The sequence below is a fragment of the Oncorhynchus kisutch genome, linkage group LG15 (genome assembly GCF_002021735.2).
Source record: "Oncorhynchus kisutch isolate 150728-3 linkage group LG15, Okis_V2, whole genome shotgun sequence".
NCBI lineage: Eukaryota > Metazoa > Chordata > Actinopteri > Salmoniformes > Salmonidae > Oncorhynchus > Oncorhynchus kisutch.
The window spans coordinates 4079807-4107663 of NC_034188.2; the positions used below are offsets into that span (position 1 = coordinate 4079807).

Here is a 27857-nt window from a genome sequence, read left to right on the forward strand (position 1 = left end):
GCTGTGTGGTCCTCTGTTAGCTGGGCTGTGTGTTCCTCTGTTAGCTGGGCTGTGTGGTCCTCTGTTAGCTGGGCTGTGTGGTCCTCTGTTAGCTGGGCTGTGTGGTCCTCTGTTAGCTGGGCTGTGTGGTCCTCTGTTAGCTGGGCTGTGTGTTCCTCTGTTAGCTGGGCTGTGTAGTCCTCTGTTAGCTGGGCTGTGTAGTCCTCTGTTAGCTGGGCTGTGTGGTCCTCTGTTAGCTGGGCTGTGTGGTCCTCTGTTAGCTGGGCTGTGTGTTCCTCTGTTAGCTGGGCTGTGTTCCTCTGTTAGCTGGGCTGTGTGGTTCCTCTGTTAGCTGGGCTGTGTGGTCCTCTGTTAGCTGGGCTGTGTGGTCCTCTGTTAGCTGGGCTGTGTTTCCTCTGTTAGCTGGGCTGTGTGTTCTCTGTTAGCTGGGCTGTGTGGTCCTCTGTTAGCTGGGCTGTGTGGTCCTCTGTTAGCTGGGCTGTGTGTTCCTCTGTTAGCTGGGCTGTGTAGTCCTCTGTTAGCTGGGCTGTGTAGTCCTCTGTTAGCTGGGCTGTGTGGTCCTCTGTTAGCTGGGCTGTGTAGTCCTCTGTTAGCTGGGCTGTGTAGTCCTCTGTTAGCTGGGCTGTGTAGTCCTCTGTTAGCTGGGCTGTGTATCCTCTGTTAGCTGGGCTGTGTGGTCCTCTGTTAGCTGGGCTGTGTGGTCCTCTGTTAGCTGGGCTGTGTGTTCCTCTGTTAGCTGGGCTGTGTGTTCCTCTGTTAGCTGGGCTGTGTGTCCTCTGTTAGCTGGGCTGTGTGTTCCTCTGTTAGCTGGGCTGTGTGGTCCTCTGTTAGCTGGGCTGTGTGTCCTCTGTTAGCTGGGCTGTGTGGTCCTCTGTTAGCTGGGCTGTGTGTTCCTCTGTTAGCTGGGCTGTGTGGTCCTCTGTTAGCTGGGCTGTGTAGTCCTCTGTTAGCTGGGCTGTGTGTCCTCTGTTAGCTGGGCTGTGTGGTCCTCTGTTAGCTGGGCTGTGTAGTCCTCTGTTAGCTGGGCTGTGTGGTCCTCTGTTAGCTGGGCTGTGTCTCCTCTGTTAGCTGGGCTGTGTAGTCCTCTGTTAGCTGGGCTGTGTGGTCCTCTGTTAGCTGGGCTGTGTAGTCCTCTGTTAGCTGGGCTGTGTTCCTCTGTTCCTCTGTTAGCTGGGCTGTGTGTTCCTCTGTTAGCTGGGCTGTGTGTTCCTCTGTTAGCTGGGCTGTGTGGTCCTCTGTTAGCTGGGCTGTGTAGTCCTCTGTTAGCTGGGCTGTGTGGTCCTCTGTTAGCTGGGCTGTGTAGTCCTCTGTTAGCTGGGCTGTGTGTTCCTCTGTTAGCTGGGCTGTGTGTCCCTCTGTTAGCTGGGCTGTGTGTTCCTCTGTTAGCTGGGCTGTGTGTCCTCTGTTAGCTGGGCTGTGTGGTCCTCTGTTAGCTGGGCTGTGTGGTCCTCTGTTAGCTGGGCTGTGTGGTCCTCTGTTAGCTGGGCTGTGTCTCCCTCTGTTAGCTGGGCTGTGTGTTCCTCTGTTAGCTGGGCTGTGTGGTCCTCTGTTAGCTGGGCTGTGTGGTCCTCTGTTAGCTGGGCTGTGTGTCCTCTGTTAGCTGGGCTGTGTAGTCTCTCTGTTAGCTGGGCTGTGTGGTCCTCTGTTAGCTGGGCTGTGTGGTCCTCTGTTAGCTGGGCTGTGTGGTCCTCTGTTAGCTGGGCTGTGTGTTCTCCTCTGTTAGCTGGGCTGTGTGGTTCCTCTGTTAGCTGGGCTGGGCTGTGTGGTCCTCTGTTAGCTGGGCTGTGTGTTCCTCTGTTAGCTGGGCTGTGTGTTCCTCTGTTAGCTGGGCTGTGTAGTCCTCTGTTAGCTGGGCTGTGTGGTCCTCTGTTAGCTGGGCTGTGTGTTCCTCTGTTAGCTGGGCTGTGTGGTCCTCTGTTAGCTGGGCTGTGTGTCCTCTGTTAGCTGGGCTGTGTGGTCCTCTGTTAGCTGGGCTGTGTGTTCCTCTGTTAGCTGGGCTGTGTGGTCCTCTGTTAGCTGGGCTGTGTGTCCCTCTGTTAGCTGGGCTGTGTGTTCCTCTGTTAGCTGGGCTGTGTAGTCCTCTGTTAGCTGGGCTGTGTAGTCCTCTGTTAGCTGGGCTGTGTGGTCCTCTGTTAGCTGGGCTGTGTAGTCCTCTGTTAGCTGGGCTGTGTGTTCCTCTGTTAGCTGGGCTGTGTGGTCCTCTGTTAGCTGGGCTGTGTAGTCCTCTGTTAGCTGGGCTGTGTGGTCCTCTGTTAGCTGGGCTGTGTAGTCCTCTGTTAGCTGGGCTGTGTAGTCCTCTGTTAGCTGGGCTGTGTGGTCCTCTGTTAGCTGGCTGTGTGGTCCTCTGTTAGCTGGGCTGTGTAGTCCTCTGTTAGCTGGGCTGTGTGGTCCTCTGTTAGCTGGGCTGTGTAGTCCTCTGTTAGCTGGGCTGTGTGTTCCTCTGTTAGTCTGGGCTGTGTGGTCCTCTGTTAGCTGGGCTGTGTAGTCCTCTGTTAGCTGGGCTGTGTGGTCCTCTGTTAGCTGGGCTGTGTGTTCCTCTGTTAGCTGGGCTGTGTGGTCCTCTGTTAGCTGGGCTGTGTGGTCCTCTGTTAGCTGGGCTGTGTGGTCCTCTGTTAGCTGGGCTGTGTCCCCTCTGTTAGCTGGGCTGTGTGGTCCTCTGTTAGCTGGGCTGTGTCTCCCTCTGTTAGCTGGGCTGTGTGTCCTCTGTTAGCTGGGCTGTGTGTTCCTCTGTTAGCTGGGCTGTGTAGTCCTCTGTTAGCTGGGCTGTGTGTCCTCTGTTAGCTGGGCTGTGTAGTCCTCTGTTAGCTGGGCTGTGTGTTCCTCTGTTAGCTGGGCTGTGTAGTCCTCTGTTAGCTGGGCTGTGTACCTCTGTTAGCTGGGCTGTGTGGTCCTCTGTTAGCTGGGCTGTGTCCCCCTCTGTTTTAGCTGGGCTGGGCTGTGTGGTTCCTCTGTTAGCTGGGCTGTGTGTTCCTCTGTTAGCTGGGCTGTGTGTTCCTCTGTTAGCTGGGCTGTGTAGTCCTCTGTTAGCTGGGCTGTGTGTCCCTCTGTTAGCTGGCTGTGTGGTCCTCTGTTAGCTGGGCTGTGTGTCCTCTGTTAGCTGGGCTGTGTCTCCCTCTGTTAGCTGGGCTGTGTGTTCCTCTGTTAGCTGGGCTGTGTGTTCCTCTGTTAGCTGGGCTGTGTGGTCCTCTGTTAGCTGGGCTGTGTGGTCCCTCTGTTAGCTGGGCTGTGTGTGTCCTCTGTTGGCTGGGTGTGGGTCCTGGTGTGCTGGGCTGTGTGGGGGGGGTTACTCTGGGCTGGGTTCCTCTGTCTGCTGGCTGGGCCCTGGGTGTTGTCCTGGGCTGTGTGGGTCCCTCTGTTAGCTGGGCTGTGTGTCCTCTGTTAGCTGGGCTTGTGGTCCTCTGTTAGCTGGGCTGTGTAGTCCTCTGTTAGCTGGGCTGTGTGGTCCTCTGTTAGCTGGGCTGTGTAGTCCTCTGTTAGCTGGGCTGTGTGTCCTCTGTTAGCTGGGGCTGTGTGAGGGGCTGCTGGTCCTTGTTAGTCCTCTGTTGGGCTGTGTAGTCCTCTGTTAGCTGGGCTGTGTGTTCCTCTGTTAGCTGGGCTGTGTGTTCCTCTGTTAGCTGGGCCTGCGGTGTTGTCTGCCTCCTCTGTTAGCTGGGCTGTGTGGTCCTCTGTTAGCTGGGCTGTGTAGTCCTCTGTTAGCTGGGCTGTGTGTCTCCCTCTGTTAGCTGGGCTGTGTTTCCTCTGTTAGCTGGGCTGTGTGTTCCTCTGTTAGCTGGGCTGTGTGGTCCTCTGTTAGCTGGGCTGTGTGTTCCTCTGTTAGCTGGGCTGTGTATCCTCTGTTAGCTGGGCTGTGTGGTCCTCTGTTAGCTGGGCTTGTGTTCCTCTGTTAGCTGGGCTGTGTGGTTCCTGTGTTTGTCTGGGCTGTGTGGTCCTCTGTTAGCTGGGCTGTGTGTTCCTCTCTGTAGCTGGGCTGTGTGTCCCTCTGTTAGCGTGTGTAGTTCTGTTAGCTGGCTGTGTTCCTCTGTTAGCTGGGCTTCTTTGTGGTCCTCTGTTAGCTGGGCTGTGTAGTCCTCTGTTAGCTGGGCTGTGTGGTCCTCTGTTAGCTGGGCTGTGTAGTCCTCTGTTAGCTGGGCTGTGGTCCTCTGTTTGGCCTGGGTGTGTTCCTCTGGCTGGGCTGTGTGTCCTCTTTAGCTGGGCTGTGTAGCCTCTGTTAGCTGGGCTGGTGCTGGGGTCCTCTGTTAGCTGGTGGCTGTGTAGTCCCTCTGTTAGCTGGGCTGTGTAGTCCTCTGTTAGCTGGGCTGTGTGGTCCCTCTGTTAGCTGGGCTGTTGTTCCTCTGTTAGCTGGGCTGTGTGTCCTCTGTTAGTCTGGTGGGTTTGTGTTCCTCTGTTAGCTGGGCTGTGTGTGTTCCTCTGTTAGCTGGGCTGTGTGGTCCTCTGTTAGCTGGGCTGTGTGTCCTCTGTTAGCTGGCTGTGTAGTCCTCTGTTAGCTGGGCTGTGTGTTCCTCTGTTAGCTGGGCTGTGTCTCCCTCTGTTAGCTGGGCTGTGTGTCCTCTGTTAGCTGGGCTGTGTCTCCTCTGTTAGCTGGGCTGTGTGGTCCTCTGTTAGCTGGGCTGTGTGTTCCTCTGTTAGCGGGGGGGTGGCTGTGTGTTCCTCTGTTAGCTGGGCTGTGTGGTCCTCTGTTAGCTGGGCTGTGTCTCCCTCTGTTAGCTGGGCTGTGTGTTCCTCTGTTAGCTGGGCTGTGTTTTCCTCTGTTAGCTGGGCTGTGTGTTCCTCTGTTAGCTGGGCTGTGTGGTCCTCTGTTAGCTGGGCTGTGTGGTCCTCTGTTAGCTGGGCTGTGTGGTCCTCTGTTAGCTGGGCTGTGTGTCCTCTGTTAGCTGGGCTGTGTGTCCCTCTGTTAGCTGGCTGTGTGGTCCTCTGTTAGCTGGGCTGTGTGTTCCTGTGTTGCTGGGCTGTGTGGTCCTCTGTTAGCTGGGCTTGTGTAGTCCCTGCTGGTCTGTAGCTGGGCTGTGTGTTCCTCTGTTAGCTGGGCTGTGTGGTCCCTCTGTTAGCTGGGCTGTGTGGTCCTCTGTTAGCTGGGCTGTGTGTTCCTCTGTTAGCTGGGCTGTGTGTTCCCTGTTAGCTGGGCTGTGTGGTCCTCTGTTAGCTGGGCTGTGTGGTCCTCTGTTAGCTGGGCTGTGTAGTCCTCTGTTAGCTGGCTGTGTGTCCTCTGTTAGCTGGGCTGTGTAGTCCTCTGTTAGCTGGGCTGTGTGGTCCTCTGTTAGCTGGGCTGTGTAGTCCTCTGTTAGCTGGGCTGTGTGTCCTCTGTTAGCTGGGCTGTGTAGCCTCTGTTAGCTGGGCTGTGTGGTCCTCTGTTAGCTGGCTGTGTGGTCCTCTGTTAGCTGGGCTGTGGTCCTCTGTTAGCTGGGCTGTGTGTTCCTCTGTTAGCTGGGCTGTGTGTTCCTCTGTTAGCTGGGCTGTGTGGTCCTCTGTTAGCTGGGCTGTGTTTCCTCTGTTAGCTGGGCTGTGTAGTCCTCTGTTAGCTGGGCTGTGGTTCCTCTGTTAGCTGGGCTGTGGGTTCCTCTGTTGTGCTGGGCTGTGTGGTCCTCTGTTAGCTGGGCTGTGTAGTCCTCTGTTAGCTGGGCTGTGTGGTCCTCTGTTAGCTGGGCTGTGTGTCCTCTGTTAGCTGGGCTCTGTGTAGTCCTCTGTTAGCTGGGCTGTGTGGTCCTCTGTTAGCTGGGCTGTGTGGTCCTCTGTTAGCTGGGCTGTGTAGTCCTCTGTTAGCTGGGCTGTGTCTCCTCTGTTAGCTGGGCTGTGTGTTCCTCTGTTAGCTGGGCTGTGTGGTCCTCTGTTAGCTGGGCTGTGTGTTCCTCTGTTAGCTGGGCTGTGTGTTCCTCTGTTAGCTGGGCTGGTGTGGTCCTCTGTTAGCTGGGCTGTGTGGTCCTCTGTTAGCTGGCTGTGTGTTCCTCTGTTAGCTGGGCTGTGTGTTCCTCTGTTAGCTGGGCTGTGTGTCCTCTGTTAGCTGGGCTGTGTGGTCCTCTGTTAGCTGGGCTGTGTAGTCCTCTGTTAGCTGGGCTGTGTGTTCCTCTGTTAGCTGGGCTGTGTGGTCCTCTGTTAGCTGGGCTGTGTGGTCCTCTGTTAGCTGGGCTGTGTGGTCCTCTGTTAGCTGGGCTGTGTGGTCCTCTGTTAGCTGGGCTGTGTGGTCCTCTGTTAGCTGGGCTGTGTGGTCCTCTGTTAGCTGGGCTGTGTGTTCCTCTGTTAGCTGGGCTGTGTGGTCCTCTGTTAGCTGGGCTGTGTGGTCCTCTGTTAGCTGGGCTGTGTAGTCCTCTGTTAGCTGGGCTGTGTGTCCTCTGTTAGCTGGGCTGTGTGGTCCTCTGTTAGCTGGGCTGTGTGGTCCTCTGTTAGCTGGGCTGTGTGTCCTCTGTTAGCTGGGCTGTGTGGTCCTCTGTTAGCTGGGCTGTGTGTTCCTCTGTTAGCTGGGCTGTGTGGTCCTCTGTTAGCTGGGCTGTGTGTTCCTCTGTTAGCTGGGCTGTGTGGTCCTCTGTTAGCTGGGCTGTGTGTTCCTCTGTTAGCTGGGCTGTGTAGTCCTCTGTTAGCTGGGCTGTGTGTTCCTCTGTTAGCTGGGCTGTGTGTTCCTCTGTTAGCTGGGCTGTGTGGTCCTCTGTTAGCTGGGCTGTGTAGTCCTCTGTTAGCTGGGCTGTGTGGTCCTCTGTTAGCTGGGCTGTGTGGTCCTCTGTTAGCTGGGCTGTGTGTCCTCTGTTAGCTGGGCTGTGTAGTCCTCTGTTAGCTGGGCTGTGTGTCCTCTGTTAGCTGGGCTGTGTGTTCCTCTGTTAGCTGGGCTGTGTGTCCTCTGTTAGCTGGGCTGTGTGGTCCTCTGTTAGCTGGGCTGTGTGTTCCTCTGTTAGCTGGGCTGTGTGGTCCTCTGTTAGCTGGGCTGTGTGTCCTCTGTTAGCTGGGCTGTGTGTTCCTCTGTTAGCTGGGCTGTGTGGTCCTCTGTTAGCTGGGCTGTGTGGTCCTCTGTTAGCTGGGCTGTGTGGTCCTCTGTTAGCTGGGCTGTGTGGTCCTCTGTTAGCTGGGCTGTGTGTTCCTCTGTTAGCTGGGCTGTGTGGTCCTCTGTTAGCTGGGCTGTGTGGTCCTCTGTTAGCTGGGCTGTGTGGTCCTCTGTTAGCTGGGCTGTGTGTTCCTCTGTTAGCTGGGCTGTGTGGTCCTCTGTTAGCTGGGCTGTGTGGTCCTCTGTTAGCTGGGCTGTGTGGTCCTCTGTTAGCTGGGCTGTGTGTCCTCTGTTAGCTGGGCTGTGTGGTCCTCTGTTAGCTGGGCTGTGTGGTCCTCTGTTAGCTGGGCTGTGTGTCCTCTGTTAGCTGGGCTGTGTGTTCCTCTGTTAGCTGGGCTGTGTGGTCCTCTGTTAGCTGGGCTGTGTGGTCCTCTGTTAGCTGGGCTGTGTGGTCCTCTGTTAGCTGGGCTGTGTGTCCTCTGTTAGCTGGGCTGTGTGTCCTCTGTTAGCTGGGCTGTGTGGTCCTCTGTTAGCTGGGCTGTGTGGTCCTCTGTTAGCTGGGCTGTGTGGTCCTCTGTTAGCTGGGCTGTGTGGTCCTCTGTTAGCTGGGCTGTGTGGTCCTCTGTTAGCTGGGCTGTGTGGTCCTCTGTTAGCTGGGCTGTGTGTTCCTCTGTTAGCTGGGCTGTGTGGTCCTCTGTTAGCTGGGCTGTGTGGTCCTCTGTTAGCTGGGCTGTGTGGTCCTCTGTTAGCTGGGCTGTGTGGTCCTCTGTTAGCTGGGCTGTGTGGTCCTCTGTTAGCTGGGCTGTGTGGTCCTCTGTTAGCTGGGCTGTGTGTTCCTCTGTTAGCTGGGCTGTGTGGTCCTCTGTTAGCTGGGCTGTGTGGTCCTCTGTTAGCTGGGCTGTGTGGTCCTCTGTTAGCTGGGCTGTGTGGTCCTCTGTTAGCTGGGCTGTGTGGTCCTCTGTTAGCTGGGCTGTGTGGTCCTCTGTTAGCTGGGCTGTGTGTCCTCTGTTAGCTGGGCTGTGTGTCCTCTGTTAGCTGGGCTGTGTGGTCCTCTGTTAGCTGGGCTGTGTGGTCCTCTGTTAGCTGGGCTGTGTGGTCCTCTGTTAGCTGGGCTGTGTGGTCCTCTGTTAGCTGGGCTGTGTTCCTCTGTTAGCTGGGCTGTGTGGTCCTCTGTTAGCTGGGCTGTGTGTTCCTCTGTTAGCTGGGCTGTGTGGTCCTCTGTTAGCTGGGCTGTGTGGTCCTCTGTTAGCTGGGCTGTGTGGTCCTCTGTTAGCTGGGCTGTGTGTCCTCTGTTAGCTGGGCTGTGTGTCCTCTGTTAGCTGGGCTGTGTGGTCCTCTGTTAGCTGGGCTGTGTAGTCCTCTGTTAGCTGGGCTGTGTAGTCCTCTGTTAGCTGGGCTGTGTGGTCCTCTGTTAGCTGGGCTGTGTGTTCCTCTGTTAGCTGGGCTGTGTAGTCCTCTGTTAGCTGGGCTGTGTGTCCTCTGTTAGCTGGGCTGTGTGGTCCTCTGTTAGCTGGGCTGTGTGTTCCTCTGTTAGCTGGGCTGTGTGTCCTCTGTTAGCTGGGCTGTGTGTCCTCTGTTAGCTGGGCTGTGTGTCCTCTGTTAGCTGGGCTGTGTGTCCTCTGTTAGCTGGGCTGTGTGGTCCTCTGTTAGCTGGGCTGTGTGTTCCTCTGTTAGCTGGGCTGTGTGGTCCTCTGTTAGCTGGGCTGTGTAGTCCTCTGTTAGCTGGGCTGTGTGGTCCTCTGTTAGCTGGGCTGTGTGGTCCTCTGTTAGCTGGGCTGTGTGTCCTCTGTTAGCTGGGCTGTGTAGTCCTCTGTTAGCTGGGCTGTGTGGTCCTCTGTTAGCTGGGCTGTGTGGTCCTCTGTTAGCTGGGCTGTGTGGTCCTCTGTTAGCTGGGCTGTGTGGTCCTCTGTTAGCTGGGCTGTGTGTTCCTCTGTTAGCTGGGCTGTGTGGTCCTCTGTTAGCTGGGCTGTGTGTCCTCTGTTAGCTGGGCTGTGTGGTCCTCTGTTAGCTGGGCTGTGTGTTCCTCTGTTAGCTGGGCTGTGTGGTCCTCTGTTAGCTGGGCTGTGTGGTCCTCTGTTAGCTGGGCTGTGTGGTCCTCTGTTAGCTGGGCTGTGTGTCCTCTGTTAGCTGGGCTGTGTGTCCTCTGTTAGCTGGGCTGTGTGGTCCTCTGTTAGCTGGGCTGTGTGGTCCTCTGTTAGCTGGGCTGTGTGTCCTCTGTTAGCTGGGCTGTGTGGTCCTCTGTTAGCTGGGCTGTGTGTTCCTCTGTTAGCTGGGCTGTGTGTCCTCTGTTAGCTGGGCTGTGTGTCCTCTGTTAGCTGGGCTGTGTGGTCCTCTGTTAGCTGGGCTGTGTGGTCCTCTGTTAGCTGGGCTGTGTGTCCTCTGTTAGCTGGGCTGTGTGGTCCTCTGTTAGCTGGGCTGTGTGGTCCTCTGTTAGCTGGGCTGTGTGGTCCTCTGTTAGCTGGGCTGTGTGTCCTCTGTTAGCTGGGCTGTGTGTTCCTCTGTTAGCTGGGCTGTGTGGTCCTCTGTTAGCTGGGCTGTGTGTCCTCTGTTAGCTGGGCTGTGTGGTCCTCTGTTAGCTGGGCTGTGTGGTCCTCTGTTAGCTGGGCTGTGTGGTCCTCTGTTAGCTGGGCTGTGTGGTCCTCTGTTAGCTGGGCTGTGTGGTCCTCTGTTAGCTGGGCTGTGTGGTCCTCTGTTAGCTGGGCTGTGTGGTCCTCTGTTAGCTGGGCTGTGTGGTCCTCTGTTAGCTGGGCTGTGTGGTCCTCTGTTAGCTGGGCTGTGTGTCCTCTGTTAGCTGGGCTGTGTGGTCCTCTGTTAGCTGGGCTGTGTGGTCCTCTGTTAGCTGGGCTGTGTGGTCCTCTGTTAGCTGGGCTGTGTGGTCCTCTGTTAGCTGGGCTGTGTTCCTCTGTTAGCTGGGCTGTGTGGTCCTCTGTTAGCTGGGCTGTGTGTTCCTCTGTTAGCTGGGCTGTGTGGTCCTCTGTTAGCTGGGCTGTGTGGTCCTCTGTTAGCTGGGCTGTGTGGTCCTCTGTTAGCTGGGCTGTGTGGTCCTCTGTTAGCTGGGCTGTGTAGTCCTCTGTTAGCTGGGCTGTGTGGTCCTCTGTTAGCTGGGCTGTGTGGTCCTCTGTTAGCTGGGCTGTGTAGTCCTCTGTTAGCTGGGCTGTGTGGTCCTCTGTTAGCTGGGCTGTGTGTCCTCTGTTAGCTGGGCTGTGTAGTCCTCTGTTAGCTGGGCTGTGTGGTCCTCTGTTAGCTGGGCTGTGTGGTCCTCTGTTAGCTGGGCTGTGTAGTCCTCTGTTAGCTGGGCTGTGTGGTCCTCTGTTAGCTGGGCTGTGTGTTCCTCTGTTAGCTGGGCTGTGTGTTCCTCTGTTAGCTGGGCTGTGTGGTCCTCTGTTAGCTGGGCTGTGTGGTCCTCTGTTAGCTGGGCTGTGTGGTCCTCTGTTAGCTGGGCTGTGTGGTCCTCTGTTAGCTGGGCTGTGTGTCCTCTGTTAGCTGGGCTGTGTGTTCCTCTGTTAGCTGGGCTGTGTGGTCCTCTGTTAGCTGGGCTGTGTGGTCCTCTGTTAGCTGGGCTGTGTGGTCCTCTGTTAGCTGGGCTGTGTGGTCCTCTGTTAGCTGGGCTGTGTGTCCTCTGTTAGCTGGGCTGTGTGGTCCTCTGTTAGCTGGGCTGTGTGTTCCTCTGTTAGCTGGGCTGTGTGTCCTCTGTTAGCTGGGCTGTGTGGTCCTCTGTTAGCTGGGCTGTGTGGTCCTCTGTTAGCTGGGCTGTGTGTTCCTCTGTTAGCTGGGCTGTGTGGTCCTCTGTTAGCTGGGCTGTGTTCCTCTGTTAGCTGGGCTGTGTGGTCCTCTGTTAGCTGGGCTGTGTGGTCCTCTGTTAGCTGGGCTGTGTGGTCCTCTGTTAGCTGGGCTGTGTGGTCCTCTGTTAGCTGGGCTGTGTGGTCCTCTGTTAGCTGGGCTGTGTGGTCCTCTGTTAGCTGGGCTGTGTGGTCCTCTGTTAGCTGGGCTGTGTGTCCTCTGTTAGCTGGGCTGTGTGGTCCTCTGTTAGCTGGGCTGTGTGTTCCTCTGTTAGCTGGGCTGTGTGGTCCTCTGTTAGCTGGGCTGTGTGGTCCTCTGTTAGCTGGGCTGTGTGGTCCTCTGTTAGCTGGGCTGTGTGGTCCTCTGTTAGCTGGGCTGTGTGGTCCTCTGTTAGCTGGGCTGTGTGGTCCTCTGTTAGCTGGGCTGTGTGTTCCTCTGTTAGCTGGGCTGTGTCCTCTGTTAGCTGGGCTGTGTGGTCCTCTGTTAGCTGGGCTGTGTGGTCCTCTGTTAGCTGGGCTGTGTGGTCCTCTGTTAGCTGGGCTGTGTGGTCCTCTGTTAGCTGGGCTGTGTGGTCCTCTGTTAGCTGGGCTGTGTGGTCCTCTGTTAGCTGGGCTGTGTGTTCCTCTGTTAGCTGGGCTGTGTGTCCTCTGTTAGCTGGGCTGTGTGGTCCTCTGTTAGCTGGGCTGTGTGTCCTCTGTTAGCTGGGCTGTGTGTTCCTCTGTTAGCTGGGCTGTGTGGTCCTCTGTTAGCTGGGCTGTGTGGTCCTCTGTTAGCTGGGCTGTGTGGTCCTCTGTTAGCTGGGCTGTGTGTCCTCTGTTAGCTGGGCTGTGTGGTCCTCTGTTAGCTGGGCTGTGTGGTCCTCTGTTAGCTGGGCTGTGTGTCCTCTGTTAGCTGGGCTGTGTGTCCTCTGTTAGCTGGGCTGTGTAGTCCTCTGTTAGCTGGGCTGTGTGGTCCTCTGTTAGCTGGGCTGTGTAGTCCTCTGTTAGCTGGGCTGTGTGGTCCTCTGTTAGCTGGGCTGTGTGGTCCTCTGTTAGCTGGGCTGTGTGTCCTCTGTTAGCTGGGCTGTGTGTCCTCTGTTAGCTGGGCTGTGTGTTCCTCTGTTAGCTGGGCTGTGTGGTCCTCTGTTAGCTGGGCTGTGTGGTCCTCTGTTAGCTGGGCTGTGTGGTCCTCTGTTAGCTGGGCTGTGTGGTCCTCTGTTAGCTGGGCTGTGTGGTCCTCTGTTAGCTGGGCTGTGTGTCCTCTGTTAGCTGGGCTGTGTGTCCTCTGTTAGCTGGGCTGTGTGTCCTCTGTTAGCTGGGCTGTGTGGTCCTCTGTTAGCTGGGCTGTGTGTTCCTCTGTTAGCTGGGCTGTGTAGTCCTCTGTTAGCTGGGCTGTGTGTCCTCTGTTAGCTGGGCTGTGTGGTCCTCTGTTAGCTGGGCTGTGTGGTCCTCTGTTAGCTGGGCTGTGTAGTCCTCTGTTAGCTGGGCTGTGTGTTCCTCTGTTAGCTGGGCTGTGTGTTCCTCTGTTAGCTGGGCTGTGTGGTCCTCTGTTAGCTGGGCTGTGTGGTCCTCTGTTAGCTGGGCTGTGTGTCCTCTGTTAGCTGGGCTGTGTGGTCCTCTGTTAGCTGGGCTGTGTGGTCCTCTGTTAGCTGGGCTGTGTGGTCCTCTGTTAGCTGGGCTGTGTGGTCCTCTGTTAGCTGGGCTGTGTGGTCCTCTGTTAGCTGGGCTGTGTGGTCCTCTGTTAGCTGGGCTGTGTGGTCCTCTGTTAGCTGGGCTGTGTGGTCCTCTGTTAGCTGGGCTGTGTGGTCCTCTGTTAGCTGGGCTGTGTGGTCCTCTGTTAGCTGGGCTGTGTGGTCCTCTGTTAGCTGGGCTGTGTGGTCCTCTGTTAGCTGGGCTGTGTGGTCCTCTGTTAGCTGGGCTGTGTGGTCCTCTGTTAGCTGGGCTGTGTGGTCCTCTGTTAGCTGGGCTGTGTGGTCCTCTGTTAGCTGGGCTGTGTGTCCTCTGTTAGCTGGGCTGTGTGTCCTCTGTTAGCTGGGCTGTGTGGTCCTCTGTTAGCTGGGCTGTGTGTCCTCTGTTAGCTGGGCTGTGTGGTCCTCTGTTAGCTGGGCTGTGTGTTCCTCTGTTAGCTGGGCTGTGTGGTCCTCTGTTAGCTGGGCTGTGTGTTCCTCTGTTAGCTGGGCTGTGTAGTCCTCTGTTAGCTGGGCTGTGTGGTCCTCTGTTAGCTGGGCTGTGTAGTCCTCTGTTAGCTGGGCTGTGTAGTCCTCTGTTAGCTGGGCTGTGTGTTCCTCTGTTAGCTGGGCTGTGTAGTCCTCTGTTAGCTGGGCTGTGTCTCCCTCTGTTAGCTGGGCTGTGTGGTCCTCTGTTAGCTGGGCTGTGTAGTCCTCTGTTAGCTGGGCTGTGTCTCCCTCTGTTAGCTGGGCTGTGTGTTCCTCTGTTAGCTGGGCTGTGTGTTCCTCTGTTAGCTGGGCTGTGTGGTCCTCTGTTAGCTGGGCTGTGTGGTCCTCTGTTAGCTGGGCTGTGTGTTCCTCTGTTAGCTGGGCTGTGTAGTCCTCTGTTAGCTGGGCTGTGTGGTCCTCTCTTAGCTGGGCTGTGGGTGGAGTCCTCTGTTAGCTGGGCTGTGTAGTCCTCTGTTAGCTGGGCTGTGTAGTCCTCTGTTAGCTGGGCTGTGTAGTCCTCTGTTAGCTGGGCTGTGTAGTCCTCTGTTAGCTGGGCTGTGTGGTCCTCTGTTAGCTGGGCTGTGTGGTCCTCTGTTAGCTGGGCTGTGTGTTCCTCTGTTAGCTGGGCTGTGTGTTCCTCTGTTAGCTGGGCTGTGTGGTCCTCTGTTAGCTGGGCTGTGTGGTCCTCTGTTAGCTGGGCTGTGTGTTCCTCTGTTAGCTGGGCTGTGTAGTCCTCTGTTAGCTGGGCTGTGTAGTCCTCTGTTCGCTGGGCTGTGTGGTCCTCTCTTAGCTGGGCTGTGGAGTCCTCTGTTAGCTGGGCTGTGTAGTCCTCTGTTAGCTGGGCTGTGTAGTCCTCTGTTAGCTGGGCTGTGTAGTCCTCTGTTAGCTGGGCTGTGTAGTCCTCTGTTAGCTGGGCTGTGTAGTCCTCTGTTAGCTGGGCTGTGTAGTCCTCTGTTAGCTGGGCTGTGTGGTCCTCTGTTAGCTGGGCTGTGTGGTCCTCTGTTAGCTGGGCTGTGTAGTCCTCTGTTAGCTGGGCTGTGTGTTCCTCTGTTAGCTGGGCTGTGTGTTCCTCTGTTAGCTGGGCTGTGTGGTCCTCTGTTAGCTGGGCTGTGTAGTCCTCTGTTAGCTGGGCTGTGTGGTCCTCTGTTAGCTGGGCTGTGTAGTCCTCTGTTATCTGGGCTGTGTGTTCCTCTGTTAGCTGGGCTGTGTCTCCCTCTGTTAGCTGGGCTGTGTGTTCCTCTGTTAGCTGGGCTGTGTGGTCCTCTGTTAGCTGGGCTGTGTGGTCCTCTGTTAGCTGGGCTGTGTGGTCCTCTGTTAGCTGGGCTGTGTGGTCCTCTGTTAGCTGGGCTGTGTCTCCCTCTGTTAGCTGGGCTGTGTGTTCCTCTGTTAGCTGGGCTGTGTGGTCCTCTGTTAGCTGGGCTGTGTGGTCCTCTGTTAGCTGGGCTGTGTGGTCCTCTGTTAGCTGGGCTGTGTGGTCCTCTGTTAGCTGGGCTGTGTGGTCCTCTGTTAGCTGGGCTGTGTGGTCCTCTGTTAGCTGGGCTGTGTGGTCCTCTGTTAGCTGGGCTGTGTGTTTCTCTGTTAGCTGGGCTGTGTGGTCCTCTGTAGCTGAGCTGTGTGGTCCTCTGTTAGCTGGGCTGTGTGTTCCTCTGTTAGCTGGGCTGTGTAGTCCTCTGTTAGCTGGGCTGTGTGGTCCTCTGTTAGCTGGGCTGTGTGTTCCTCTGTTAGCTGGGCTGTGTGGTCCTCTGTTAGCTGGCCTGTGTGCTCCTCTGTTAGCTGGGCTGTGTGGTCCTCTGTTAGCTGGGCTGTGTGTTCCTCTGTTAGCTGGGCTGTGTAGTCCTCTGTTAGCTGGGCTGTGTGTTCCTCTGTTAGCTGGGCTGTGTGTTCCTCTGTTGCTGGGCTGTGTGGTCCTCTGTTAGCTGGGCTGTGTAGTCCTCTGTTAGCTGGGCTGTGTGGTCCTCTGTTAGCTGGGCTGTGTAGTCCTCTGTTAGCTGGGCTGTGTGGTCCTCTGTTAGCTGGGCTGTGTAGTCCTCTGTTAGCTGGGCTGTGTAGTCCTCTGTTAGCTGGGCTGTGTGTTCCTCTGTTAGCTGGGCTGTGTAGTCCTCTGTTAGCTGGGCTGTGTCTCCCTCTGTTAGCTGGGCTGTGTGGTCCTCTGTTAGCTGGGCTGTGTAGTCCTCTGTTAGCTGGGCTGTGTCTCCTCTGTTAGCTGGGCTGTGTGTTCCTCTGTTAGCTGGGCTGTGTGTTCCTCTGTTAGCTGGGCTGTGTGGTCCTCTGTTAGCTGGGCTGTGTGTTCCTCTGTTAGCTGGGCTGTGTAGTCCTCTGTTAGCTGGGCTGTGTAGTCCTCTGTTAGCTGGGCTGTGTTCCTCTGTTAGCTGGGCTGTGTGGTCCTCTGTTGCTGGGCTGTGTGGTCCTCTGTTAGCTGGGCTGTGTGTTCCTCTGTTAGCTGGGCTGTGTCTCCCTCTGTTAGCTGGGCTGTGTGTTCCTCTGTTAGCTGGGCTGTGTGGTCCTCTGTTAGCTGGGCTGTGTAGTCCTCTGTTAGCTGGGCTGTGTGGCCTCTGTTAGCTGGGCTGTGTAGCCCTCTGTTATCTGGGCTGTGTAGTCCTCTGTTAGCTGGGCTGTGTGGTCCTCTGTTAGCTGGGCTGTGTGGTCCTCTGTTAGCTGGGCTGTGTCTCCCTCTGTTAGCTGGGCTGTGTGGTCCTCTGTTAGCTGGGCTGTGTCTCCCTCTGTTAGCTGGGCTGTGTAGTCCTCTGTTAGCTGGGCTGTGTGTTCCTCTGTTAGCTGGGCTGTGTAGTCCTCTGTTAGCTGGGCTGTGTGTTCCTCTGTTAGCTGGGCTGTGTAGTCCTCTGTTAGCTGGGCTGTGTGTTCCTCTGTTAGCTGGGCTGTGTAGTCCTCTGTTAGCTGGGCTGTGTCTCCCTCTGTTAGCTGGGCTGTGTGGTCCTCTGTTAGCTGGGCTGTGTCTCCCTCTGTTAGCTGGGCTGTGTGTTCCTCTGTTAGCTGGGCTGTGTGTTCCTCTGTTAGCTGGGCTGTGTGTTCCTCTGTTAGCTGGGCTGTGTAGTCCTCTGTTAGCTGGGCTGTGTCTCCCTCTGTTAGCTGGGCTGTGTGGTCCTCTGTTAGCTGGGCTGTGTAGTCCTCTGTTAGCTGGGCTGTGTCTCCCTCTGTTAGCTGGGCTGTGTGTTCCTCTGTTAGCTGGGCTGTGTGTTCCTCTGTTAGCTGGGCTGTGTGGTCCTCTGTTAGCTGGGCTGTGTGGTCCTCTGTTAGCTGGGCTGTGTGGTCCTCTGTTAGCTGGGCTGTGTGGTCCTCTGTTAGCTGGGCTGTGTCTCCCTCTGTTAGCTGGGCTGTGTGTTCCTCTGTTAGCTGGGCTGTGTGTTCCTCTGTTGTCTGGGCTGTGTGGTCCTCTGTTAGCTGGGCTGTGTAGTCCTCTGTTAGCTGGGCTGTGTGTTCCTCTGTTAGCTGGGCTGTGTGGTCCTCTGTTGCTGGGCTGTGTGGTCCTCTGTTAGCTGGGCTGTGTAGTCCTCTGTTAGCTGAGCTGTGTGGTCCTCTGTTAGCTGGGCTGTGTGTTCCTCTGTTAGCTGGGCTGTGTGGTCCTCTGTTAGCTGGGCTGTGTTCCTCTGTTAGCTGGGCTGTGTGGTCCTCTGTTAGCTGGGCTGTGTGTTCCTCTGTTAGCTGGGCTGTGTAGTCCTCTGTTAGCTGGGCTGTGTGTTCCTCTGTTAGCTGGGCTGTGTGTTCCTGTGTTGTCTGGGCTGTGTGGTCCTCTGTTAGCTGGGCTGTGTAGTCCTCTGTTAGCTGGGCTGTGTGGTCCTCTGTTAGCTGGGCTGTGTAGTCCTCTGTTAGCTGGGCTGTGTGGTCCTCTGTTAGCTGGGCTGTGTAGTCCTCTGTTAGCTGGGCTGTGTAGTCCTCTGTTAGCTGGGCTGTGTGTTCCTCTGTTAGCTGGGCTGTGCAGTCCTCTGTTAGCTGGGCTGTGTCTCCCTCTGTTAGCTGGGCTGTGTGGTCCTCTGTTAGCTGGGCTGTGTAGTCCTCTGTTAGCTGGGCTGTGTCTCCCTCTGTTAGCTGGGCTGTGTGTTCCTCTGTTAGCTGGGCTGTGTGTTCCTCTGTTAGCTGGGCTGTGTGGTCCTCTGTTAGCTGGGCTGTGTGTTCCTCTGTTAGCTGGGCTGTGTAGTCCTCTGTTAGCTGGGCTGTGTAGTCCTCTGTTAGCTGGGCTGTGTTCCTCTGTTAGCTGGGCTGTGTGGTCCTGTGTTGTCTGGGCTGTGTGGTCCTCTGTTAGCTGGGCTGTGTGTTCCTCTGTTAGCTGGGCTGTGTCTCCCTCTGTTAGCTGGGCTGTGTGTTCCTCTGTTAGCTGGGCTGTGTGGTCCTCTGTTAGCTGGGCTGTGTAGTCCTCTGTTAGCTGGGCTGTGTGGTCCTCTGTTAGCTGGGCTGTGTAGCCCTCTGTTAGCTGGGCTGTGTGTTCCTCTGTTGCTGGGCTGTGTGGTCCTCTGTTAGCTGGGCTGTGTAGTCCTCTGTTAGCTGGGCTGTGTGGTCCTCTGTTAGCTGGGCTGTGTAGCCCTCTGTTATCTGGGCTGTGTAGTCCTCTGTTAGCTGGGCTGTGTGGTCCTCTGTTAGCTGGGCTGTGTGGTCCTCTGTTAGCTGGGCTGTGTCTCGCTCTGTTAGCTGGGCTGTGTAGTCCTCTGTTAGCTGGGCTGTGTAGTCCTCTGTTAGCTGGGCTGTGTAGTCCTCTGTTAGCTGGGCTGTGTGGTCCTCTGTTAGCTGGGCTGTGTGGTCCTCTGTTAGCTGGGCTGTGTGGTCCTCTGTTAGCTGGGCTGTGTGGTCCCCTGTTAGCTGGGCTGTGTGGTCCTCTGTTAGCTGGGCTGTGTGTTCCTCTGTTATCTGGGCTGTGTGGCCCTCTGTTAGCTGGGCTGTGTAGTCCTCTGTTAGCTGGGCTGTGTAGTCCTCTGTTAGCTGGGCTGTGTGGTCCTCTGTTAGCTGGGCTGTGTGGTCCTCTGTTAGCTGGGCTGTGTCTCCCTCTGTTAGCTGGGCTGTGTGGTCCTCTGTTAGCTGGGCTGTGTGGTCCTCTGTTAGCTGGGCTGTGTAGTCCTCTGTTAGCTGGGCTGTGTGTTCCTCTGTTAGCTGGGCTGTGTAGTCCTCTGTTAGCTGGGCTGTGTGTTCCTCTGTTAGCTGGGCTGTGTAGTCCTCTGTTAGCTGGGCTGTGTGTTCCTCTGTTAGCTGGGCTGTGTAGTCCTCTGTTAGCTGGGCTGTGTCTCCCTCTGTTAGCTGGGCTGTGTGGTCCTCTGTTAGCTGGGCTGTGTCTCCCTCTGTTAGCTGGGCTGTGTGTTCCTCTGTTAGCTGGGCTGTGTGTTCCTCTGTTAGCTGGGCTGTGTGTTCCTCTGTTAGCTGGGCTGTGTAGTCCTCTGTTAGCTGGGCTGTGTCTCCCTCTGTTAGCTGGGCTGTGTGGTCCTCTGTTAGCTGGGCTGTGTGTCCTCTGTTAGCTGGGCTGTGTCTCCCTCTGTTAGCTGGGCTGTGTGTTCCTCTGTTAGCTGGGCTGTGTGTTCCTCTGTTAGCTGGGCTGTGTGGTCCTCTGTTAGCTGGGCTGTGTGGTCCTCTGTTAGCTGGGCTGTGTGGTCCTCTGTTAGCTGGGCTGTGTGGTCCTCTGTTAGCTGGGCTGTGTCTCCTCTGTTAGCTGGGCTGTGTGTTCCTCTGTTAGCTGGGCTGTGTGTTCCTCTGTTAGCTGGGCTGTGTGGTCCTCTGTTAGCTGGGCTGTGTAGTCCTCTGTTAGCTGGGCTGTGTGTTCCTCTGTTAGCTGGGCTGTGTGGTCCTGTGTTGTCTGGGCTGTGTGGTCCTCTGTTAGCTGGGCTGTGTAGTCCTCTGTTAGCTGGGCTGTGTGGTCCTCTGTTAGCTGGGCTGTGTGTTCCTCTGTTAGCTGGGCTGTGTGGTCCTCTGTTAGCTGGGCTGTGTTCCTCTGTTAGCTGGGCTGTGTGGTCCTCTGTTAGCTGGGCTGTGTGTTCCTCTGTTAGCTGGGCTGTGTAGTCCTCTGTTAGCTGGGCTGTGTGTTCCTCTGTTAGCTGGGCTGTGTGTTCCTCTGTTGCTGGGCTGTGTGGTCCTCTGTTAGCTGGGCTGTGTAGTCCTCTGTTAGCTGGGCTGTGTGGTCCTCTGTTAGCTGGGCTGTGTAGTCCTCTGTTAGCTGGGCTGTGTGGTCCTCTGTTAGCTGGGCTGTGTAGTCCTCTGTTAGCTGGGCTGTGTAGTCCTCTGTTAGCTGGGCTGTGTGTTCCTCTGTTAGCTGGGCTGTGTAGTCCTCTGTTAGCTGGGCTGTGTGGTCCTCTGTTAGCTGGGCTGTGTGGTCCTCTGTTAGCTGGGCTGTGTAGTCCTCTGTTAGCTGGGCTGTGTGTCCCTCTGTTAGCTGGGCTGTGTGTTCCTCTGTTAGCTGGGCTGTGTGTTCCTCTGTTAGCTGGGCTGTGTGGTCCTCTGTTAGCTGGGCTGTGTGTTCCTCTGTTAGCTGGGCTGTGTAGTCCTCTGTTAGCTGGGCTGTGTGTCCTCTGTTAGCTGGGCTGTGTTCCTCTGTTAGCTGGGCTGTGTGGTCCTCTGTTAGCTGGGCTGTGTGGTCCTCTGTTAGCTGGGCTGTGTGTTCCTCTGTTAGCTGGGCTGTGTGGTCCTCTGTTAGCTGGGCTGTGTGTTCCTCTGTTAGCTGGGCTGTGTGGTCCTCTGTTAGCTGGGCTGTGTGGTCCTCTGTTAGCTGGGCTGTGTGGTCCTCTGTTAGCTGGGCTGTGTAGTCCTCTGTTAGCTGGGCTGTGTGTTCCTCTGTTAGCTGGGCTGTGTGGTCCTCTGTTAGCTGGGCTGTGTAGTCCTCTGTTAGCTGGGCTGTGTGGTCCTCTGTTAGCTGGGCTGTGTGTCCCTCTGTTAGCTGGGCTGTGTAGTCCTCTGTTAGCTGGGCTGTGTGGTCCTCTGTTAGCTGGGCTGTGTGGTCCTCTGTTAGCTGGGCTGTGTGTCCTCTGTTAGCTGGGCTGTGTAGTCCTCTGTTAGCTGGGCTGTGTAGTCCTCTGTTAGCTGGGCTGTGTAGTCCTCTGTTAGCTGGGCTGTGTGGTCCTCTGTTAGCTGGGCTGTGTGGTCCTCTGTTAGCTGGGCTGTGTGGTCCTCTGTTAGCTGGGCTGTGTGGTCCTCTGTTAGCTGGGCTGTGTGGTCCTCTGTTAGCTGGGCTGTGTGTCCTCTGTTAGCTGGGCTGTGTGGTCCTCTGTTAGCTGGGCTGTGTGGTCCTCTGTTAGCTGGGCTGTGTGGTCCTCTGTTAGCTGGGCTGTGTGGTCCTCTGTTAGCTGGGCTGTGTGTTCCTCTGTTAGCTGGGCTGTGTAGTCCTCTGTTAGCTGGGCTGTGTAGTCCTCTGTTAGCTGGGCTGTGTGGTCCTCTGTTAGCTGGGCTGTGTGGTCCTCTGTTAGCTGGGCTGTGTGTTCCTCTGTTAGCTGGGCTGTGTTCCTCTGTTAGCTGGGCTGTGTGTTCCTCTGTAGCTGGGCTGTGTGGTCCTCTGTTAGCTGGGCTGTGTGGTCCTCTGTTAGCTGGGCTGTGTGTTCCTCTGTTAGCTGGGCTGTGTGTTCCTCTGTTAGCTGGGCTGTGTGGTCCTCTGTTAGCTGGGCTGTGTGGTCCTCTGTTAGCTGGGCTGTGTGTTCCTCTGTTAGCTGGGCTGTGTAGTCCTCTGTTAGCTGGGCTGTGTAGTCCTCTGTTCGCCTGAGCTGTGTGGTCCTCTCTTAGCTGGGCTGTGGAGTCCTCTGTTAGCTGGGCTGTGTAGTCCTCTGTTAGCTGGGCTGTGTAGTCCTCTGTTAGCTGGGCTGTGTAGTCCTCTGTTATCTGGCTGTGTGGTCCTCTGTTAGCTGGGCGTGTGTGGTCCTCTGTTAGCTGGGCTGTGTAGTCCTTGTTAGCTGGGCTGTGTGTTCCTCTGTTAGCTGGGCTGTGTCTCCCTCTGTTAGCTGGGCTGTGTGTTCCTCTGTTAGCTGGGCTGTGTGGTCCTCTGTTAGCTGGGCTGTGTAGTCCTCTGTTAGCTGGGCTGTGTAGTCCTCTGTTAGCTGGGCTGTGTGTTCCTCTGTTAGCTGGGCTGTGTAGTCCTCTGTTAGCTGGGCTGTGTAGTCCTCTGTTAGCTGGGCTGTGTGGTCCTCTGTTAGCTGGGCTGTGTGGTCCTCTGTTAGCTGGGCTGTGTAGTCCTCTGTTAGCTGGGCTGTGTGTTCCTCTGTTAGCTGGGCTGTGTGTCCTCTGTTAGCTGGGCTGTGTAGTCCTCTGTTAGCTGGGCTGTGTGGTCCTCTGTTAGCTGGGCTGTGTAGTCCTCTGTTAGCTGGGCTGTGTGTTCCTCTGTTAGCTGGGCTGTGTGTCCTCTGTTAGCTGGGCTGTGTGTTCCTCTGTTAGCTGGGCTGTGTGGTCCTCTGTTAGCTGGGCTGTGTAGTCCTCTGTTAGCTGGGCTGTGTGGTCCTCTGTTAGCTGGGCTGTGTAGTCCTCTGTTAGCTGGGCTGTGTGTTCCTCTGTTAGCTGGGCTGTGTGTCACCTCTGTTATGCTGGGCTGTGGGTGTGGTCCCTCTGTTAGCTGGGTTGTGTGGTCCTCTGTTAGCTGGGCTGTGTGGTCCTCTGTTAGCTGGGCTGTGTGGTCCTCTGTTAGCTTGGGCTGTGTCTCCCTCTGTTAGCTGGGGCTGTGTGTTCCTCTGTTAGCTGTGCTGTGTGGTCCTCTGTAGCTGTGGCTGTGTGGTCTCTGTTAGCTGGCTGTGTTGGTCCTCTGTTAGCTGGGCGTTGGTCCTCTGTTAGTGGGCTGTGTGGTCCTCTGTTAGCTGGGTTGTGTGGTCCTCTGTTAGCTGGGCTGTGTGGTCCTCTGTTAGCTGGGCTGTGTGTTCCTCTGTTAGCTGGGCTGTGTGTTTCTCTGTTAGCTGGGCTGTGTGGTCCCTGTAGCTGAGCTGTGTGGTCCTCTGTTAGCTGGGCTGTGTGTTCCTCTGTTAGCTGGGCTGTGTAGTCCTCTGTTAGCTGGCTAGCTGTGTGGGCCTCTGTTTAGCTGGGCTGTGTGTTCCTCTGTTAGCTGGGCTGTGGGGTCCTCTGTTAGCTGGGCCTGTGTGCTCCTCTGTTAGCTGGGCTGTTGTGGTCCTCTGTTAGCTGGGCTGTGTGTTCCTCTGTTAGCTGGGCTGTGTAGTCCTCTGTTAGCTGGGTGTGTCTCCCTCTGTTAGCTGGGCTGTGTTGTTCCTCTGTTAGCTGGGCTGTGTAGTCCTCTGTTAGCTGGGTGTGTAGTCCTCTGTTAGCTGGGCTGTGTGGTCCTCTGTTAGCTGGGCTGTGTAGCCCTCTGTTAGCTGGTCTGTGTGTTCCTGTGTTGTCTGGGCTGTGTGGTCCTCTGTTAGCTGGGCTGTGTAGTCCTCTGTTAGCTGGGCTGTGTGGTCCTCTGTTAGCTGGGCTGTGTAGCCCTCTGTTATCTGGGCTGTGTAGTCCTCTTTTAGCTGGGCTGTGTGGTCCTCTGTTAGCTGGGCTGTGTGGTCCTCTGTTAGCTGGGCTGTGTAGTCCTCTGTTAGCTGGGCTGTGTGGTCCTCTGTTAGCTGGGCTGTGTAAGCCCTCTGTTAGCTGGTCTGTGTGTTCCTGTGTTGTCTGGGCTGTGTGGTCCTCTGTTAGCTGGGCTGTGTAGTCCTCTGTTAGCTGGGCTGTGTGGTCCTCTGTTAGCTGGGCTGTGTAGCCCTCTGTTATCTGGGCTGTGTAGTCCTCTTTTTAGCTGGGCTGTGTGGTCCTCTGTTAGCTGGGCTGTGTGGTCCTCTGTTAGCTGGGCTGTGTCTCCCTCTGTAGCTGGGGCTGTGTGGTCCTCTGTTAGCTGGGCTTTGTCTCCCTCTGTTAGCTGGGCTGTGTAGTCCTCTGTTAGCTGGGCTGTGTGTTCCTCTGTTAGCTGGGCTGTGTAGTCCTCTGTTAGCTGGGCTGTGTGGTCCTCTGTTAGCTGGGCTGTGTAGTCCTCTGTTAGCTGGGCTGTGTGTTCCTCTGTTAGCTGGGCTGTGTAGTCCTCTGTTAGCTGGGCTGTGTATCCCTCTGTTAGCTGGGCTGTGTGGTCCTCTGTTAACTGGGCTGTGTCTCCTCTGTTAGCTGGCTGTGTGTTCCTCTGTTAGCTGGGCCTGTGTGTTCCTCTGTTAGCTGGGCTGTGTGTTCCTCTGTAGCTGGGCTGTGTAGTCCTCTGTTAGCTGGGCTGTGTCTCCCTCTGTTAGCTGGGCTGTGTGGTCCTCTGTTAGCTGGGCTGTGTAGTCCTCTGTTAGCTGGGCTGTGTCTCCCTCTGTTAGCTGGGCTGTGTGTTCCTCTGTTAGGCTGGGCTGTGTGTTCCTCTGTTAGCTGGGCTGTGTGGTCCTCTGTTAGCTGGGCTGTGTGGTCCTCTGTTAGCTGGACTGTGTGGTTCCTCTGTTAGCTGGGCTGTGTGTTCCTGTGTTGTCTGGGCTGTGTGGTCCTCTGTTAGCTGGGCTGTGTAGTCCTCTGTTAGCTGGGCTGTGTGGTCCTCTGTTAGCTGGGCTGTGTAGTCCTCTGTTAGCTGGGCTGTGTGGTCCTCTGTTAGCTGGGCTGTGTAGTCCTCTGTTAGCTGGGCTGTGTGGTCCTCTGTTAGCTGGGCTGTGTAGTCCTCTGTTAGCTGGGCTGTGTAGTCCTCTGTTAGCTGGGCTGTGTGTTTCCTCTGTTAGCTGGGCTGTGTGTTCCTCTGTTAGCTGGGCTGTGTCTCCCTCTGTTAGCTGGGCTGTGTGGTCCTCTGTTAGCTGGGCTGTGTAGTCCTCTGTTAGCTGGGCTGTGTTCCCTCTGTTAGCTGGGCTATATGTTCCTCTGTTAGCTGGGCTGTGTGTTCCTCTGTTAGCTGGGCTGTGTGGTCTCTGTTAGCTGGGCTGTGTGTTCCTCTGTTAGCTGGGCTGTGTAGTCCTCTGTTAGCTGGGCTGTGTAGTCCTCTGTTAGCTGGGCTGTGTTCCTCTGTTATCTGGGCTGTGTGGTCCTGTGTTGTCTGGGCTGTGTGGTCCTCTGTTAGCTGGGGCTGTGTGTTCCTCTGTTAGCTGGGCTGTGTCTCCCTCTGTTAGCTGGGCTGTGTGTTCCTCTGTTAGCTGGGCTGTGTGGTCCTCTGTTAGCTGGGCTGTGTAGTCCTCTGTTAGCTGGGCTGTGTGGTCCTCTGTTAGCTGGGCTGTGTAGCCCTCTGTTAGCTGGGCTGTGTGTTCCTGTGTTGTCTGGGCTGTGTGGTCCTCTGTTAGCTGGGCTGTGTAGTCCTCTGTTAGCTGGGCTGTGTGGTCCTCTGTTAGCTGGGCTGTGTAGCCCTCTGTTATCTGGGCTGTGTAGTCCTCTGTTAGCTGGGCTGTGTGGACCTCTGTTAGCTGGGCTGTGTGGTCCTCTGTTAGCTGGGCTGTGTCTCCCTCTGTTGTCTGGGCTGTGTGGTCCTCTGTTAGCTGGGCTGTGTGTTCCTCTGTTAGCTGGGCTGTGTGGTCCTCTGTTAGCTGGGCTGTGTGGTCCTCTCTTAGCTGGGCTGTGTAGTCCTCTGTTAGCTGGGCTGTGTAGTCCTCTGTTAGCTGGGCTGTGTCTCCCTCTGTTAGCTGGGCTGTGTGGTCCTCTGTTAGCTGGGCTGTGTCTCCCTCTGTTAGCTGGGCTGTGTAGTCCTCTGTTAGCTTGGCTGTGTGTTCCTCTGTTAGCTGGGCTGTGTGTTCCTCTGTTAGCTGGGCTGTGTAGTCCTCTGTTAGCTGGGCTGTGTCTCCCTCTGTTAGCTGGGCTGTGTGTTCCTCTGTTAGCTGGGCTGTGTGTTCCTCTGTTAGCTGGGCTGTGTGTTCCTCTGTTAGCTGGGCTGTGTGGTCCTCTGTTAGCTGGGCTGTGTGGTCCTCTGTTAGCTGGGCTGTGTGGTCCTCTGTTAGCTGGGCTGTGTGGTCCTCTGTTAGCTGGGCTGTGTCTCCCTCTGTTAGCTGGGCTGTGTGTTCCTCTGTTAGCTGGGCTGTGTGTTCCTGTGTTGTCTGGGCTGTGTGGTCCTCTGTTAGCTGGGCTGTGTAGTCCTCTGTTAGCTGGGCTGTGTGTTCCTCTGTTATATGGGCTGTGTGGTCCTGTGTTGTCTGGGCTGTGTGGTCCTCTGTTAGCTGGGCTGTGTGTTCCTCTGTTAGCTGGGCTGTGTGGTCCTCTGTTAGCTGGGCTGTGTGGTCCTCTGTTAGCTGGGCTGTGTGTTCCTCTGTTAGCTGGGCTGTGTAGTCCTCTGTTAGCTGAGCTGTGTGGTCCTCTCTTAGCTGGGCTGTGTAGTCCTCTGTTAGCTGGGCTGTGTAGTCCTCTGTTAGCTGGGCTGTGTAGTCCTCTGTTAGCTGGGCTGTGTAGTCCTCTGTTAGCTGGGCTGTGTAGTCCTCTGTTAGCTGGGCTGTGTAGTCCTCTGTTATCTGGGCTGTGTGGTCCTCTGTTAGCTGGGCTGTGTTCCTCTGTTAGCTGGGCTGTGTGGTCCTCTGTTAGCTGGGCTGTGTGTTCCTCTGTTAGCTGGGCTGTGTGGTCCTCTGTTAGCTGGGCTGTGTTCCTCTGTTAGCTGGGCTGTGTAGTCCTCTGTTAGCTGGACTGTGTGTTCCTCTGTTAGCTGGGCTGTGTGTTCCTGTGTTGTCTGGGCTGTGTGGTCCTCTGTTAGCTGGGCTGTGTAGTCCTCTGTTAGCTGGGCTGTGTGGTCCTCTGTTAGCTGGGCTGTGTAGTCCTCTGTTATCTGGGCTGTGTAGTCCTCTGTTAGCTGGGCTGTGTGGTCCTCTGTTAGCTGGGCTGTGTGGTCCTCTGTTAGCTGGGCTGTGTAGTCCTCTGTTAGCTGGGCTGTGTCTCCTTCTGTTAGCTGGGCTGTGTGTTCCTCTGTTAGCTGGGCTGTGTGGCCCTCTGTTAGCTGGGCTGTGCGGTCCTCTGTTAGCTGGGCTGTGTGTTCCTCTGTTAGCTGGGCTGTGTGGCCCTCTGTTAGCTGGGCTGTGTGGTCCTCGGTTAGCTGGGCTGTGTGTTTCTCCAAAGAGGCCGCTTGCGTGGGGGAGGACCTCTGCTGCCATTATTAGGCGCTTCACACCTCTCACTTCGTACTTCAGTGCCAATTAATGTTGAATCCGGGCCCGTTCTCTCCTTCTTGACAAAGTTAGACACTTCTTTTCTATTCTTCATGAAGTTAATTAAGTATCTGGAGATTATTGTAATGTTCTTTTCATTCTAGGTTTGGAAAGTAGCTTCAGACTGAACGTTTCTTACTCAGTTCCAGGTTGGATGATATCTTAGGGTTTCTGTTTTCCATCTTTTGCTTGTTGCTGGTTTGTCAGACAGTTTGCTGGATAATTCTAGGCTGTAAGAATCCTTGGTTGTAAAACTCCTTCCATTTCGTGTTATTCAAATCAGGTTGTAGGTTTGGTGTTTTGATTTGGAGTGAATGTTATGTTGTGGATGGTCGTATCCTGTATCTGTCCTGGTTTAAACAACCCTAAATCTATCTTTTTGGTAAAAACATGCTGCTCATGAACCTCTCTCTCTCTCTCCTTATGTCTCTCTCTCTCTCTCTCTCTCTTTCTCTCTCTCTGTCTCTCTCTCTCTCTCGCTCTCTCTCCACTCTCTTACTTCCTATACTGTTTACTACCTGTTCTCTCTCTCTCTCTCCTCTCTCTCTCTCTCTCTCTCTCGCCTCTCTCTTACTTCCTATACTGTTTACTACCTGTCCTCTCTCTCTCTCTCTCTCTCCTCTCTCTCTCTCTCTCTCTCTCTCTCTCTCTCTCTCTCGCCTCTCTCTTACTTCCTATACTGTTTACTACCTGTTCTCTCTCTCTCTCCTCTCTCTCTCTCTCTCTCCTCTCTCTCCTCTCTCTCCTCTCTCTCCTCTCTCTATACATGTACTGTATGCTGTCACAAATTGTATGCCACTGAGGTGCGGTCTTCTTCTGTGGTGGTATTTGTGTTAGGATTAATTCTTCTTCTTCTCTACTGTTGTTGTTGTTTAGGCATCAGCCTGCTGATCCCTCCAGAGGCCATCCCCAGGGGAAAGATCTATGAGATATATCTCACCGCTCAGAGGAAGGAAGATTTAAGGTGGGGCTATTTAACTCTGACTCACTGACTGGTCCCCTGCTGTGTGACTAACTGGCAGGTCCCCTGCTGTGTGACTAACTGGCTGGTCCAATGCTGTGTGGCTAACTGGCTGGTCCCCTGCTGTGTGGCTAACTGGGTGGTCCCCTGCTGTGTGACTAACTGGCTGGTCCCCTGCTATGTGACTAACTGGCTGGTCCCCTGCTGTGTGGCTAACTGGGTGGTCCCCTGCTGTGTGACTAACTGGCAGGTCCCCTGCTGTGTGACTAACTGGCTGGTCCCCTGCTGTGTGACTAACTGGCTGGTCCCCTGCTATGTGACTAACTGGCTGGTCCCCTGCTGTGTGACTAACCTGCTGGTCCCCTGCTGTGTGGCTAACTGGCTGGTCCCCTGCTGTGTGGCTAACTGGCTGGTCCCCTGCTGTGTGGCTAACTGGCTGGTCCCCTGCTGTGTGGCTAACTGGCTGGTCCCCTGCTGTGTGGCTAACTGGGTGGTTCCCTGCTGTGTGGCTAACTGGCTGGTCCCCTGCTGTGTGGCTAAGTGGCTGTAACCCTGCTGTTTGGCTAACTGGCTGGTCCCCTGCTGTGTGACTAACTGGCTGGTCCCCTGCTGTGTGGCTAACTGGGTGGTCCCCTGCTGTGTGACTAACTGGCAGGTCCCCTGCTGTGTGACTAACTGACTGGTCCCCTGCTGTGTGGCTAACTGGCTGGTCCCCTGCTGTGTGGCTAACTGGGTGGTCCCCTGCTGTGTGACTAACTGGCTGGTCCCCTGCTATGTGACTAACTGGCTGGTCCCCTGCTGTGTGGCTAACTGGGTGGTCCCCTGCTGTGTGACTAACTGGCAGGTCCCCTGCTGTGTGACTAACTGGCTGGTCCCCTGCTGTGTGACTAACTGGCTGGTCCCCTGCTATGTGACTAACTGGCTGGTCCCCTGCTGTGTGACTAACTGGCTGGTCCCCTGCTGTTTGGCTAACTGGCTGGTCCCCTGCTGTGTGACTAACTGGTTGGTCCCCTGCTGTGT

General features: G+C 56.0%; 1 protein-coding gene across 1 annotated transcript in view; it reads left to right on the forward strand.

The window, feature by feature from the left end:
- Positions 1–27857, forward strand: part of LOC116353670 (netrin receptor UNC5A-like) — a 121486-nt gene that overhangs the window by 67396 nt on the left and 26233 nt on the right. The window contains exon 5 of the mRNA XM_031791331.1: positions 26753–26840. Within this exon, the coding sequence (XP_031647191.1) occupies positions 26753–26840 (88 nt within the window). The remainder of the gene's footprint in view (positions 1–26752; positions 26841–27857) is intronic.